Below are 17,106 nucleotides of genomic sequence, written 5' to 3' on the forward strand. Positions count from 1 at the left end.
CTGCAATTTTACAGTGCACACCTTGCCGCCTGCCCCAGACACCAACTCATCAGATAGTATTGGAAAGTTTTCTTTCAAATTTTGCTGACGTGCAGGCAAACTGCTGGTGTCTGCCCACATGCAGAGAGCTCCCTTAGTCATAGCAGAGCTGAGCACAGTTCATCTTGTGGGTCAGACAGATGAAGGATTCGGTCATACCTTGGCTGAAGTTTCTCTGCCTTGGTTAGGTTTGGCTTTTTCCATGCTCTGGAATAGCTTTTATTTTGTTTCTCCGTGTTGATTAAGGGCTATGAATGCTGAATTTCTTATTAAAGTTGAATCACACTTCCTGGGCTTAGGTTTTTCCACAATCTCCAAATTGTCCTTTCAGCAGGGTCAGGCCAGGTTTTCCAAAAGGCTCAGTTCAAGCAGGAAGCAGATGGCCAAATGCCCTCCAGGCTTCAGAAATTAAATAAACTGGCTTCACAGTCAGTTACCATTTTCAGATATAGTCTCCAATGCACTGAAGTGCGTTGGCTTAGGAAGAGCAGAACAAAAGGAAAATGAATCTCTGCTAACACATTTCGTGACAGTTCGTCTAATAAATTCATGATTTAGTAACAGGATCTTTTATTGCTGCATCTGGCAGATTGGGTTCTTTGACAGAGTAATTTGAGAGAAGAACAGGTTGTGAAGGTGCAGATAAAAAGAGAGAAGGCGTGAGCAGTTGCAAAAGCAGGTTGGTACAGTGGGTTATTAGTCTATCAGTGGGACAGGAACAGTATTTTACCAGTGTCTCTTCATTCTTCAGTAAAAATTGGTTCATGTTAGAATAGGCAGCTTCTCAGTACCACCTATCCTTGTAATCTAGTTCTCTTAAGAGCTACAGGAAACACAAACATAGCTGCGTATGTGTGCAAAGCACTCCTGTGTTGTCACAGCTGTAATCCCATAATTAGGAGCTCAGTCATCAGGGAAAGGAAAGAGGCAACAGTGGTTTCAAAACTAGAATTTAACCACAAGAGCCAGCATTCCCGCTAGATCTCACAAGCTAAGCAAGGTGACATCAGCGCACAGAAAGGAGATGACGAAAGTAAACTGCATGATTAAGGAGCTCATCACATTGCACTTCAGCCTTTTCCATGACCACAGCAGTTCAAGAAAGCCTTGGAAGCATTTCCCTATTCTTGGCATGAACAGTACAGCCTTGGAGAGTTGGGTAGCTAGAGAACCAGGACATGCAGGAGGCTGCCAGTGTCTAATTCATTATAACTAGACCGTGTCAAATGCTAAACTTATTAGCTGGCTACGTAATTCCCATGAGGTGGTCCTGAGACTACAAGACAGTCAGATCCTCTTCTGAGAAGTTTTAGCACAGCAATAGTAAAGTGTTTCTAGTGAGTCATGTCCAGAGAAAACAAAGAGCCTTAGATTTCAATTGTTCCACTCTTTTCTGCTTTACTGCACAGAAATATCATGATTGCATTGCCTCTGACCTCAGATGATTAGCTGATCTAAATCTACCCTTTTTTATTTTAAAACCATTCTCTCATCACCACACTCTGGCAGAGTCCGTCTCCAGCTTTCCTGTAGGTACCCTATAGGTACTGAAAGGTCACTATAAGGTCTCCCCAAAGCCTTCTCTTCACCAAGCTGAACAGCCCCAGCTCTCTCAGCCTGTTTGCAGAGAAGTGCTCCAGCCCTCTGACCATCATCATGGACCTCCTCTGGACTTGTTGTAATACATCCGTGTCCTTGTGCTGAGGGACAAAAAATTGCTCTTGCCAGTGAAGACTGAAGCAAAAAAGTCATTGAGTACTCAAAAGGAGTTGAACAGTGATTAGTCTTTCCCATTTCCTTCCTTGTATTTAGAACATTTTAAAAGTCAGTTAGCACTAACAAAAGGGATTAGAGAACTGCTTCATTTATGCTATGCCTAAATGAGAACAGATTTCAGATTTGACAACAGGCCCCAGATTAGGGGATTGTCATCTCCCACTCAGTCATTTTTGCAGTTAAGCAACTAGCACAAATGGGAAGGGGCTCACAGCTTTTCCTGACAAGCCAAAAGGGAACACTGTAACATTACTCCACAAAAATTGTCTTAGCATAGATGCTATATTATTATTTCTTCGTTACCCTGCACTGAACACAATGGTGGAATGCATACTTTAAAAGACAAAGATGCAGCAAGGATTGGGCTTGCTGAGCTGACCATTTGCAGAGCCAGGTCTGTGTACTCTCTGCACTGCACATCCAATGGTCCTCTCCATCAAGTAGGGGAGGGACAGGCTGTCCAAGAATACCTTACTGTGACCATCTAAGTGTTTTGTGCAAACTAATGATACCTCACTGTGTCTCTACAGGGAAGAAGGAAAGAAAATTCTTAGTTTCCTTATTTGCAGAACAGACAGAAAGAGACAAAAGATGTTGCCAGAGGCCACAAAGTCTACAGCAGAAGCCACTCTAGGACCAAGACAAGGATTTCTCTTCTGTTAAATATGTTAAATATTTCTTTTCTGTTAAAATATGTTAAATAATTTGGCAAATATTTCAGTATCAACTATTTCTTTTGGGCAGGAACTGCGTCACTTTGTGCAATTGCAAAGTTCAGGCAAACAAAAGAATATGGTATAATCAAATCTTTAAAAGATTAGAACCTTACACTATAGAAATGAATCATTTCTAAAACAAAGGCAGATGAGGAAGAGGGGGAGGTCATGAATAACTCCCTGATAAACCAGAACTTTTCCCACAAACAACAAGCTTGGACATTGTGGAAATATATGTACTGAAAGTTTTATTTAATTTCTTACCATTGTGGAGAACACAGAAAATTAAATCGCCTTAAGAAAAACAAGCACAGCAAGCTGGCACTTATCAGTTCCATGCACTGTGAGGGTCTGATTATAACGGCCCTTTTCACTGGCAATATAAAAATGCTTTTGCAACTGCTGTGCAGAGCTGAAGAGTGACAGTCAGCACGACACATTCCAGCACATTTCCAAGAGAATCCCAGAACGTAATTACTAGAAAATTCTTACCTGACAAGATAGCAAACTGCCTGTGAAGCTGTTCTATTATATCCACTGCAACCAGCGGTCGTATCTCCTGCTGCATGATTTCATCTGTGTAAGGAAAGCAGAAATCTTCAATGAGTTAATAAAACCTTAATGGTAAGTTTTACATCCTCCAAGAACCCAGCAAAATGAAGATGACACTCAAATGAAAATAGTCTAGCTTGACTGTTGGTGCAGATATGGTATGACTGTCATGGATAAGTTTACAATTCTTACAGTCTCACCTTCAGCCTACTTACTGTTCTATTGCCATTTGATTTCAGAGCATTTCATAAACCAGCTCCAATAGACTTGCCGGAGTTCGTCACAGATTTGCTCAAGCTGACAGACTGTCCCTTACTAATTTATGTTCCATATTAAGCTACTGATATGGGCCACCATGTAAAGCAGCTTTTCAGTCTTTCAAAAGGTAAAGTCTATTTCAGATAGAGAGCCACATCCCACTCCGAACTCCCTGGTCTCTTCTTAAGGACTTTGTGTAACCAACCAACCCAGAACAGTTTCCTTTGCTGATGCTTTTTCCGCTACAAGCGAGTATACAGTAAAAGGAGGAAATAAGGGGCTGTGAAGCTTTCTTCACATGAAAACAAAGCCTGTTCTTTTTAAGTAAGCACTAACAAGTTAAAAATATCTTGACAAGCAGCTGGAGAGAAATAATGATGATATTTGCACGTGTAGTTTCTGTGTGATCTATACAGTGTCCAGCAAGTATAATCTGCATTGAGCTACTTTGATGTCTCTCAGTAGCAGGTACTTACTGGAACAGGTAACTCTTCTCCCTGCTCTTCAGCACAGTCTAGACAAGCAACATTTTTTACTCAGGAATATCTGCTATCTTAACTGGCAGGATCCAGGTTTATGTTGCAATACTACCTGTTACAATTGGGCCTTCAGCCACTTTTCTGCTACAGATAACAGCCAGCCCTGGCTTTGTAGAGCTGCCTCCGTACTAAGCTGTCTGAAACACCCGGGCAACAGGTGGAAGGAAGGAAGGAGGACGCAGATCAATCAGAGAGCAGACTAAAGGCAAATTGCTGCTGTGTTTAAGCATCAAGATCTTCACTGATGTGAAGGCATGCACTGACATACTTTGGGGCACCTGGTTTAAAATACACCATCCAGAAAGAGACAGGGAGGTCAGAAAGGTTAGAAATTGCTTCTCCTGGATCCTAGTCTATCGCCCAAAATACTGTCACTATCCTACTTTCAGACATCCGTTCTGATCCTTTCCAGAACTAGGAATTTAGTTTAAAATTACATACAGTGTGGATCTTTGTGTCCATTCCCTAATTCTTCGGACTCATACAACTTTCAAACATTTCATTAATGTCGAGAAGTAACTGGGGAGGAAGTGTCATTGCCTTCTCCTTGGCAGAGGGTGAGACCACATGAAGAGAAGCGGTATAGATGTGGGGTGATATACTAAACAAGGAAGTAATTGCAAGCAATAGGAAAAAAAATCTCAAGGGAGTGGATTCTACAAGTCATCTCTTGGAACTAAAGAGGGGAAAAGTCAGACTGAAATGAGTTATGTTTTTAATGTGGTATCCTCATTTCCATCCTGTTTATGCAGCATATTGTCAGCTCTTCCGGTTCTTACAGGTGGCTAAGAGCAACTGGAAGAGCAGAGTAATGAATCAGAGTTAATGGGCCTCATTTTAGTAATGTTCTGAGCTTCTCAAAGGAAAGTGCACTGAGCAGGAAGGGATAGATTTATTAACTATATGGTGGCAGCATAGATAGATCAGCCAACAGCCACAAAAACACACCATCTTCTGAGAAAACAAACAAGCAAAGCAAACAAAATAACAGTAACTCATTAAGTTTTTCCTTTTTTTTTTTACTCTGTTGTTTCCCTCACAGGTCCTACTCTGGACATGCTTGGAGTTTAAGGAAAGGCAAAACAAAACCTTTAAATATACAAGGTTATTTATTACGAAGCCAAGAACACTACGAGCCAGATTTCTCCACTAGCTGCTTAAGAACAGCACGATGATGGCTGTGTTTAGAGCCAGATAAATATGACACCCAAGGAACCCCTAACAAAAAGGGCCTGTAACGTATGAATGCAGTTCTCGAGAGGTACTGACAAGTGTCTCCAGATCTTTGGCCGCAGAGCTCTGTTACCCTTTGCGCATTCTACTTGAAATGCTCCTGAATCACTGCAGTAGTAACGGAGCCATCTTTGTCAGAGCACAGGTTGGCAGCAAGATGGAGGCAGACGAGAAGAGGGTTGTTAAGACTAAATACAAAAAATATGAAATAGGAAAAGAAAATTTTAATTTCAATTTAAATTTTAATTTAAAATATTTAAACTATGGACCCTCAGAACTCAGATACCCTGGAGCATCTGCTGAAGAAACCACTGTTGATTTCAGCATCTGGAAAATGCAAAGATATTGTGACAACTGTGAAGTCCAACAGGTAGGCAGGTATACTCAGGTTTGGGTGGCCAAGGCTGAGCTTGTACCAAGCAGTTGCATAAATGGAGCAAAGGTTTCTACAGTGGCTGAGGCCATCACAAGGAGGCTCAACAGAAGGGAAAAATGAACTAGAAAACATGCTGCCATCTCCAGCCTCTCTCAAACTTGCTTATTCTTCCAGGGTAAGACAGCCTGCCAGCCCAACAGTTTGCTTTTGATGTTTGCCAATATGAAGCCATCACTAGTATCAAACAGTCAAGAAGAGCAGAATTCCCCCCTTCATATAGCTGCTTTAGTAGCTTGCTTTAAAAATAGTTCATTTCTGGTTTCTACAGATCCTTTTTCTACCACAAGAAATTTGTGGTGTAAGGGTAAGATGAGGTAATAGAAACAAGAACTGCAGAGTGCCAGTTGGGTCTCATCAAATCCCCTGACTGGGCAAGACTTTCTCCAGCAAGCCACGTGGGATTTCCTGTAAAACCCGCACTCTGTGCAAGACTTTCAGATGATGAGAAAGGTGTAAAATAGATTTGGTGACTAGGAGTTAGCGCAGAGTTAGCAATGAAGTCTTAGTCCTTGGAAACACATGATTACCTGGGGCTGATAAAGATGGTTTTTAATCTTGGACTAAAGGAAAAACCTGGAAAAAAATCTGAAAAGGAAACCAAAATGATCCTACAGGTCTGGTTTTGTTTTGAAGCCAAGACATTTTGCCTGGCATTAGTGAGCATTAAGCAGTTCATCTCTTCCACTAGCCTTTATCCCAGGAGGCCCTGTAGCCTTTCTGGCCCGCGTACTGCAAGCCACATGCACTCAGGATGTGGTGTTCAGCCTCTCAGGCAGAAGCAACATGCCATTTTATTGTGATATATACCACAGCTGAGAAATTCTGCTTTACCAGCTCGCTATCAGCACACCAGCCTAACAGCTGCAGGTTCATGGACTGCTTCAGAAAAGCTTATTAGCATGTTTTAATTCATTACACAGGGGCCCAAAAGTCAATGGGAAAGGTTAAGGAAGCTGACAAGTCACAGGAGTTTGACAGCAATTGTCTTGCTTCTTTGTACCTTGTTAATATCCGCAGAAAAAATTTAGCAACCCCTGATAGCTCCAGAGCAGGCCTGTCCTCTGCCAAAAATGCACATAGCCATGAAGCTGCACATCATCTCAAGTCATACACCAGCCAAGGGGCTGGAGCACGGTTCTCAAGGCAACCTCTTTGAGCATTTCCTAGCTTCTGTCTGGTTACTCCTGAGGTCTTCATTTTTATATATATATATTTTTTTTATTGACAAGACAGCCACACTTAGCTTCTCAAATTTAAAAAAAGAATAAAGTTGAATTGATCAAACAGTATTCTGTGGAACAATGCCAGCGCCCTACACAGGTCATCAAGGTTGAATCTTTACGCATACCATGCAGATCTTCATTACTTGAGTTAATTGAATTTGCCAGGACAATTTAAATATGAATAAGGATGTGATACTAGAGGGGGAAAAAATGAAACAGGTCGGTTTATCAACTCTTGGTGCTCCTCTTAAACTGTTGTATGTTCAGTTCCTAGCAGAGATCACTCAAATGTTTGCTTGAGACCAGTTTCCATGCAGAAGCATTAGGCCTTGCATTGCTGTTTCCCAAGCGCTTCTACCAAGGGGGGCCGAAAAAGAAAAGCAACTGCTGTAGTCACGTCTGACAGCTTCTCCTCCCTCCCTGATCTCGAGAGAGGGTAGCTACAATTGTGCTATCCCGTTTTGCAGAGGAAAGCCATTCAGTTACGCTCATAATTCTTCACCGTGCAATGAAACATGCTTGGGTTTCCCCCAACACACACTTTCTATTTTGTTTCTCATCACAGCTGTATTCATTCCTGCAGGCCTGGTGCACAGCACACAGACTGCCGCCTTCAGAGCTACACCAACAGCAGCCGATTAAAAGCTCCACTGAATATAATCTTGTCCCCTCCTCTCGGAGCAGAAACTAGTTTATATGCTAATGGCAACTAATGGTTTCCAGCAGCGTTGCTGAGATGACCTGCTGGAGTGAAAGATTGGATTGCGCCAAGCAGCTTGACACAGCAGCGCCTACTGCTCCACAAAACACAACCCAAGGCAAGCAGCCATAGCAGGACACTGGGGTTTCTTTGTTTTTAGTGGCTGAATGCTGCAACTGCCTGGCCTTCTGTTGGAAAAGGAGGGGGGTTCTTCAATCCCCCGTCTGAAGTCACTAATCTTGGAATAATGGGTTACAAATTTCCAGAGCAAAGTTCATCTCTTCCTAATGACAGCCTAATTGTGCAATTCACATTTCTATCATACTGTGGGAGAAGGAGGGATAGCAGACAGCTGGGAGTGAATTAAAATCTCTGCAAAATTGGTGGAGTGCATCAGCCTCCTTCTACTTTGTACAAGCCCAGTCAAGGCTGACCCTCATAGTATTAAATCAGAACTGTGGATTTGGGAAAAAAATCAGATTGCTGTTACGATGGGAGAAGTGCCAGATAGAATTAAGCATAAGGCCACAGATTTCATTTGAAGAGCGTTAAAGGACATTGAATGTCAGGCATTCTCGTTCTTCTTTAAAATTACCAAAAAGGATGACAAATCCAGAGTCTGAAAGCTGTGAAGTACCTACAGTTAAAAGCTCTCAAGCTCAGGCCATGAACAAAAAAACAGTTCGCAAAGTGTATATCAGAGCTAAGGTAGATTTCAAGAATTAAGCGTAAAAAGGAAACAGTCAAATTTGCACGTCATCAATGAAAAGGTTTAAGCAGCCTAAAGGGTTTTAAAAATACTCAATCCAACCAGAATTTTCAGTGCAAGCCTTTAAGTAAAGTGTTTCCCTTCCTGAAGGCCAATAAGTGCTTATAGGCTGTCACATCAGAGAAAGAAGCTTTTGCTTTGGGTTTCCTTTTATTATTTTTTTTGAAATTCTATTTATTTCCCTTCCTCACTATGTGTGCCCTCTGTTTAGTCATTGATAGTTTGTTTATTCACCCAGCCTGAAGAGAGGAACAGCGAGACTGGTTCCTGGTGCAAGCTGGCCACACATGCTACGGATTGCTTGCTCTAGGAGAAACTAAAAATCCAGCTATCAACAGAAAGGAAATCCCATCCTTTCTCCTATCCTTCCACAGTACTACAGAAAGGTAGGCATCAAGGAGGTAGGGACACTGGAGAATTAAAATTCCCACGTATTTGCAGGTCAACATTGCCGCAACGTAAAAGGCAGTTTCTAGTTTATCCTCAGATGACAACAGCAGCAAACTGCAAGGACTTTAAGGACTTGCAGTGCTTTTCAAGTCACAAGGAGCCCAGCACGCTCCTTCTTTACATTGGAAATGCAAGTGAACCATAGTAATTTTGGATCCAAACCTGAACTCCCCCCAGGATCAGAGGCTTTAGATCCAGGCTTCCTGGTTGTTGCCAGGTCAGCAGACCCCTCAGGCACACACTTAAGGCAAAGTTAAGTCCCTGTGCAGCTGCACTGAAACTAGAGGAAATGTACACATACTTAGAGGTCTGTTTCGTTAAATGTTTAAACGTGTATTTATCTAAAATGACAGAGGAGAGGCAGGAAGTTCAGATACAGAATTAGAGTCTGAGCCCAGGGAATCCCAAGGCTTGGAAGCAGTGAATTTGACGGTTTTCAATCAGGAGAATTTATGGTTTAAAAATCACTTATTCACTTGAGTCAAATTGGTGAGCAGGCTCAGGAACCCAGGCAGGACGGGTCCCTGCTGCTACCATATGCGGTGCTGTTACTGCTAATGTGCACCCTCCGGGGTTTATTTCAGCTTTCTAAACCAACTTTAAAAAATGTTGGCATAAACTTCCCTGGGGGAAGAAACTGATTTTGCCACATTTTCCAATTAACCACTTCTTGAAAAACAATCCTTTGATGTTCGCGTTTGGCTGTTTGGAGTGTACAGAGAGTGACACACTTCAAGGATTTCTACAGTTTAGTGCCAGAATACATCATGCATTTATGCACACATCTATGAATGCTTGATTAACGATCACCAGAAAATTAGATTTTAAAAACTAATGCAGAATTACTAAAACATACGCTATCCCTGTTTACTTTAGGTGACTTCATATCCCATCCTGTTCTGAAGACACTTGATACAACATTGCTGTAAATTCATGAGATGCTGGTGATTAATAAATCTCCCACATCATTGACTATCCATAATCAGCAAAGAACAAAAGAAACACCATTCCACATCATTTGCACAGCAAAATAATTGTTTTGAAATAGATGTTACCTGTTTTCACAGAGCACAAAGGATATCGTATAGAAGTTGTATTCTGCTCCCCAGAAAACAAACTTCCACAATTAAAAGACATTCAAGGCCAAGGTCTAACCTCAGTAACACCTTCACGGACTGAATCCAGATTTACAGCAGCACAACCCAGCACCTTGTCTACTCCCTCAGCTGTAAACACTTCTTGATAGTTTCTAAATTTTGCCAGACAAAAGTTAATTCATCATCTTCCCAAAAAATGCATGCTTCACAGCAACACTGGATTGCTGGAACACAAATTCCTGGTCAGAGAACAGAATTCAATAAAAGACGGTTTCACATTTCCACACTGTCCTGTGAAAATCCATCACGAATAACAAAAAACACATGTGGCAAACTGCGAAGTTAAATACATTCACTATACTACTTTGACACTAAGCTAATCGAGAGATAGCAGACTGGATAGCAGACTTCATTCCTTCCTCCCCAGAGTTTGCCAGCAGACAGTTTCACAGCTGAAACGTTAACCTAAAAAAATTCTAGTCACTGGCTCAACTCTGAACTACTGCATCCAGCAAAATCATTTCAGAGACTATCCACATAATTATTTTAATGAGGGACCACTCGGCTCAGGAGCTGAAGGATTGTTTTCTTGCTCACTCCTGAAGAGAGGCCAGTTAGCCCAAAAATATTTCCCTGGTTACTGCCATCAGAGATAAACAGTGAGCCATAGCAGCCATTGCTCCTGCCAGCAGCACTCTGAGCGTGTATCTGAGTAATGGGACAAACGGTGCTCACAGCCAGGCTGTCTGGCTAAAGAGACCCAGCCACCCCTCCAGCAGCCTTCTGCAAGCTGTCACCACCATCTCAGTTCAGATGCCCATTAGAAAAAGCAATAGAAATGCTTCTAAGAGCGATGTCTCCCCCACAGAGGCACCCATACACACTCACGAGCACGTGCCCTCCCTTGCGTCCCAGGCTGGCTTCTCCGGTGTCCTGCTGTGGCAATGAGTTCACAGAAGGCAGAGGGGAGGGATGGAGAGAGGCAGCCTTCTGGGGAAGCAGTCCTGGATCTGAACAGCAGTGCACCAAAGAGCTGACGCTCTCCTGGAGGAGACTGCACAAATTGCTTAGTAACTGCTCCAACGCAAATCCCAGCACAGACCTCTGACACACCATACCCAGGCTTTAACCCTCCTCAAGGTACAGCTGCCTTCTTCCCTCCCAGATCTGAGCTCTCCACTCAGATCCTCAGACGCTCTGGAGGCACTCACAGCTTAGCACAGACAAATAAAGGTACATCCCTACAGACACAGAACAAATTCACTCGCCTAGGCTAAGGCATGGAAAGTGCTCTCATTAAAATAACTTTAAATACTAGAGTATTCAGGGCCAAGGGAAACCAACAGTGTGGCTGCGAATAGCTGTCTCTGAGGACTATCCCAAAGGCACACCCACACACCAGAGTGTAGTACTGCTATTTAAAGACAAAGGAAAAGACTGCACAAAACCTATCGATTTAGTTGGAAACACAAGGCTAGCACTCGGGCAGGGGAGTAAGCGGTTCTAAACAACCAGATCAACAAATACTCCAGGACACAAGTTTGTAGTGCCTGAAGAAACACACGTTGGTGTGACAATGGTAACGTGGCAGCTGACCTGTCTGAAGCAGCACTGGCTCATTGCTTTAGCAACAGATTTATCAGAAATGTAGTCCCTGTGCCACCAGCCACCCAGCAGCTCAGTAACTTCAGATGCAGGTCACTTCACCTGGTGTGCAGCAGCAGAGTTGCCACCCAGGAAGCACGATGCAGTCGTAACTTCTTGTTTTTCTATAAGCCCTGCTGTCAGCCCAGCTCAGAAGAGACAAGTGTCATTCATTTTGCTGGTACGGAAACTGAGGCACAGGGAGAGGGATCCAGGTCACTGTTGGTTTCCCTTACTTGCAAAACAAACAGCAGGCCACATTTGTCTGTCCAGTCAGGCTACTAGCAGGGATCTCCACCTTGAGGATAACATACCCAGGGTTTCCATCATTCCCCTATCAGCCAAACAACACAAGTTATTGCAATGATCATGGCACAGCATGAGAAAACTACCTGGATTTGGTACGCAGTTACAGATAAATGCCAGATCAACGTAGAGCATCACCATGCTAGGGTACCAGACACACACAAGAGCTTAAGACAGCTGCAGCGTTACAGCCAGGCTCGGCAGATAAAGCTAAACGAGGAGAGCAGCAAGATGCATCGCTTGTTTTTACATTGCACTTTCCTTCCGCAGCCTCTCCCAAACCATGTGCTAAACAAACGGATTTACCAGCTGCAGCACATACCTAGTATTACTCTGCTTCCCACACTGATACAGACGTTCTCGTGTTAACTGCTTTACAATCAGGCTGCCTCCCATTCCAGCTGTGTTTTGCTCTCAGGAGGGGAGGCTGTGGGTGGGAGATTCAGCACAGCGAACGGACAGGAACCAAACTGCAGCCCCAGCCCCAGCTCCTCTCCAACGAGCGCCTCAAACCAGGCTGGGTCCGCACAGCCAAGGTCTGGTGTCAGGCACTGCCCTCTCCCGGGCAGCAGCCGTAAGCTGCCTGCAGAGGCTCCTCTCCAGGAGCAGAGGTCGGGGAAGTTGCTAAGGCTTGTGGAAGTGTCAAGTCTATGGAAGTGGTCAATAAGCGTGCCAGGTCATTAGGCTCAGAAGAGTGTTTTAGTCCTGGCTGGAAAGATGCTGCAGATGAAGTAACTGATCCAGCTGAGGAGCTAGAAGGAGAGTCAGAAGGCTAAATGCTACCTGGCAGGTGAACATGAATTGATAACCTCATGAAGGACTCCAAAGATGGAGAGAAATGAACTCACCTGAAAAGGGGCACCAAGGAATTCCTCACTGAACCCACAGGCATGCGCAAAAGAAAATTTATCAGGAAACACTTTCAGTTTCTTTAATTCGAATTAAAAGTATTGGGTATCTTTCATTTGCATAACCAGTAAAGGGGCACATCTAAGATATTTTTGCCATGCTCAGAAGGCTTAGCCATGCCTATTTCAGCAGAACAACATCTTGTCTCACATGAATATTGTCCCACCAACACATGGAGTAGAGTACTACTTACTGATGTTTCAATTTTGTGTTACTGGTAAACATTTGCAATACCAAGAGAAGTTTATTTTAAATTCAAGGACCTGATCCTTTGTTTCATTACATTGTCTGAGCATCTGACCCCACATGCTCATGCGTTCACACCTGTAAGTGTGACACTCTGAAAGCATGACAAGGACTGGCTCATCTCTAGCGTCTCTAACTCAGATCCTCTTCCCAGATTCTTTCACTGTAGGACCAGAAGGGACCACTAGGTTCATTGTGTTTGACTTGTTGAACACACAAGAAGTTCACAGAAATTGGATTAAACCAGCATTTTAGAAAGCTCTTTAATCTTATGTTAAAGACTCTAGGCAACTGCAAATCCACTGCTTCCCCTGCACCTGGCCTAACACAAAGAAATTGGCTTGTGTTTCAAAGCTCTCACTTTAACTTCCAACCCATTGACTTCTCCATTTTTGGTTTAAAAAAATGACAGTTCCCACCACTTTCATCTTTTCACTGGCAGATCTCCCTTCCTGAGCCCATCAGTGAAGTCAACATGCACAGGTTCAAAGGAGAACATTAGAGGTATCCCATTCCTTTAGCTCTTCCCATGTCACCTCTGCTCTACCCATTGCTAGCAGATGATGACCCTTAATTCACAGCATCTCATAATCAGACCTTCAGTCATACAGACCTTTGCTCCTTAAAGTATGCTGCTGTGGGGGCTCTCTATCAAGGTGGTGATGGGAGTTTAGACAAAGACTGAACTCTGCAATCCTCAGTTTAATAACTTAGACAAGAACAAGACCTGAATATGAATAAGGTGCAGCCTCTGTGCAGAACAGAATTGCTGAGACATCCTGGCTTAGAAAAAAAAAAAAAAAAAAAAAAGTGGAAAAAAAAGGTGTTTGGTCAACGTTTCTTGTCTGCTGCAGAAGCCTGGAGGATTTTTTGCCCTTGAGAAATGGAATGAGCGACTAGGATCAAAACTGTGGAACAAGACACCTGGCACAGTCCAAGTATTTATAGATAGGAAGCTAGGCTGATACAGCAAAGCTTTATTTATCATTCTTTTCTACTGGAGCACCAGTAGTTCGGTGAGATAATATCCTGGGAGGGAGGGAGACAACTCCACATCTGAGAAAGCTCATTGGGCAGGCTAATCGACAGAAAGATTCAGATAATAAAGCAGCAACGGAATTCATACCCAAGATGAACATATCACGGCAAAATAGGGTCCTTAAGTGGCACTTGAAGTGGCAGATCTGGATGAAGTTGGATAATGAGCTCCACTCATTGAACCAGGATCCAAACCCTGCACAGACTGACCTCCCTGTGTATTCAGCACCATTTTTCCCTAAAGTCTCCTTCCCAGCCAACTTAGACTACAATTCAGGCAGTAGAAAAAAAAGCAAACTAAGCTATCATCTTGTGGTAATAAGCCCTGCAAGTTAACAAAACATCACCAATTACAGCTATCTGTCTCTCCATGTTTAATGCTTTTCCATTTTACTGAGTTATTTCTTGTTCTGCTATCCTGGGAGGAACAGAAATATAAGTACCCAGAAGGCTTCTACTCTAACTTGCCTTCTGAGAATTTGTTCTCTTGATCTTCTCTGTAGTACTTGTCTCTCAAAACTTTTTAAATGGAAATTAAGCTCTGCCTTCCCTATTTTCATTACCATTTTCCGGACTTTTTTTTTTTTTATTAGGTAAGCAGCATTCAGTGCTACTCACTAGCAGCAAAGCAAGATACATATCATGCTTTGAAGAAATGAAGAGACACAAGCATCAAAGATAAGAATATTTGTTATAAAAACCTCTGTGGAAGACAATATTTTATTTATTTCCTTTGCATCGAGAACCAGATGAAAAAATATCCCAGGTTCCCTAGGTAGCATTTTACATGAGAGGAAAATAGATATTGAATACAAATAAAACAAGAAAAATTCTGAGCAGTGTACAAGAAGACCCTGTGGCTGGATCTCAGTGGGTTTTGAAATATCTTCCACTGCAGATTTCTGTCTTCACATGATACAGTCACTTTCCCCAGTAACTAGTGCCTTTGTGAGGGGGCCAGACACAGGGGAAAGGCAGGTGTTCCTCATTTATTTCACCACTGAAGGCAAAGGTGCTTCAAGAAGTACAAGAAATTTTGGCCTGGCCTCATTAAGATGGGATTTCCTTCTGTAGGAAGCACTAAAGAGACATTTTTCTGCCTTTAAACCCTTAGCTGCTCTAAACCCATTTCAAATACTTCAGTCTTCATGAACAGATAGACATGAAGGATTGCTTTTCATTTCCAGCAGTAATTTAGACAGAGCAGCGGGGCAGAGAAAGCACCCATTATTGCTGGGCAGTCAGAACTGCGGCATTCCTGCACCCTAGGGTAGAACAAAATCAGAAATACGTTAGTGCAAGAGATAGGTTCTCAAGTTACTGACAGAGGATCTTGTCTGGTTTTGCACCATCTGCAAAATCCTGAATAGCCTCAATGAACTACGTACTCCTTGGTGCCTGCGGATTCACTACCCTGTTTTATGCAGCCACCAGCCTTAAGCACAGTTAAAAAACATTCATTTAGTCAGTTAAAAACGTAGCCTGCAGCCTCAAGCTCCACAGCATGCAGAAACAATGCTCACCCATCCATGTCAAGCCCATTAGCTATGAGGTCCCTTGTGAGATACTGGAGGGCTTGAACATTGACAGCAAGGCAGGCTACTAAGGGTGTCTGGGGACAGAGGGGACTGTTTTGGCAGGAGGGATCCTAAAGCATAAAGGACATTAATCAGCAGCTGGGTGACATGGAAAGCCATGTCACTACTGAAAAGCCATGAGATGCTGTCCAAGAGTGCTGCATTTCATGCCAAGGAGCTACGCTTCACTTTCAGTTTCAAGATGTCTAGCATGGAACTGAGAGCACTACAAGGAGGATCAGCACTGGACTGCTGCATTTCTTCCCTGGCTTTCTGGGGTCCGCTTCCCCTTGGTTTTCAGGGACCACACCTGTGAACTGCTGCTCCCGGAGTCTCAGGGTCACATACCGGTGCTCAAAATACTTGCAGATCAGATGCCAAAGGGGCCTTCAGATCCTGTAGGCCAGCTCATAGAGCAAGAACCTTCCTCTGCCTGTTGTGAGGGAGTCAGGGTGCCTTTCCCTCATCCTCTTTGTCAAGCTGTGGAGCTCTCCGCAGTTATCACTTAGCCACGGGGAAACTGCCCTTCAGCTACCCCCTCACAGTGACCTCTTTTGGCAGGCATTCACTATTTTCTTCTCTATGTGAGCAGGAGACTACAACCACAGTTTCCCTCATCAAAACAAGTCCCATGGATTCAAAGGAAGCCTTGAACTTGTACGATCCAGATACTGGGTTAGCCCAGCACTGCTCGCTGCTGGCATTGCTGAGCAAATGTAGGTTATCTGCGGCTGCATTTACCACAGATATTTAACCCAGGGAACAGCATATAAGTAGACAGCTGGGTACCCGCAGGGATTTAGTTCTGGTTCCATCAGGATGAATGTGGTCTGAAATAAGACATAGCTACAGAAGCTGTAAGGGACCTTTCATCATTGAGCTATTAGTAGTTAATAGATTAGACAGAAAGATAAAAAGATATTACTTCTTTTTTCAAATACCAAAGCATCACTGTGCTCACGACCATCATTCCAAAGAAAGAGTAAAGCATTTTTCTGACACTAGCTGTGAACAGAAAGGCTGTTCACTCCTTGTAAGACTCAAGCCTATAGAGCTGAGATATTCAGCCGTGACCTCACAGGAAAGGACTGTCACTGCAGGCCTGACTGCAACCATGGGGCCTCTGTTTCTGCTGTAGTTACCTGTGCCTTCCATTTCCTCTCGCTGTGATATTTAGTACAAGAGAAACAATTGCCACAGAATATTCCCGGGGCTCCACAGCTGCAGTCTGTATGTGAAAAATGGTTTGTACCTCAGAGTGCCTGAAGTACTACTGACTAAACACCAGCCCTGAACAATACTCCATCTGGATCTTTGCATTGCAGAAAAGGTTCCCCAAGTTAGAGCCAAGTCAGAATATGCAAAGGAGATCCATGATCCTGTCACTATGTTCAAACACAGCCATCCTGCAAAAAAGGCATACGCACACCCCTAAAGCTTATCAACAAGCCTCTGCTAGTAGCAAGGGACTAGCAAGATGGGGCAGGCAGAGCCCAGGTTCTCTGGGACAGATTGTCTTTCCTTCCCTGGGTTTATGCAGCACCTACCACAAAATGAACTGGTCTCAACTTCACAGAATAGTCGCAGTTCACAGTAAG

General features: G+C 43.3%; 1 protein-coding gene across 9 annotated transcripts in view; it reads right to left on the reverse strand.

Annotated features, from left to right (window-relative positions):
* The window catches only part of MCF2L2 (MCF.2 cell line derived transforming sequence-like 2), a 158,769-nt gene that overhangs the window by 119,265 nt on the left and 22,398 nt on the right, over nt 1-17,106 (reverse strand). For 7 of the 9 annotated variants that reach the window (XM_068691806.1, XM_068691811.1, XM_068691808.1 and 4 more), the window contains one exon: nt 3,024-3,107. In XM_068691806.1, the coding sequence (XP_068547907.1) occupies nt 3,024-3,107 (84 nt within the window). Of the gene's footprint in view, nt 1-3,023; nt 3,108-3,298; nt 3,528-10,676; nt 11,033-17,106 lie in introns of those variants that run through there. The other 2 variants (XM_068691810.1, XM_068691809.1) reach the window with 2 other exon arrangements.

The sequence above is a fragment of the Anas acuta genome, chromosome 9 (assembly GCF_963932015.1).
Source record: "Anas acuta chromosome 9, bAnaAcu1.1, whole genome shotgun sequence".
In the NCBI taxonomy this organism is placed as follows: Eukaryota; Metazoa; Chordata; class Aves; order Anseriformes; family Anatidae; genus Anas; species Anas acuta.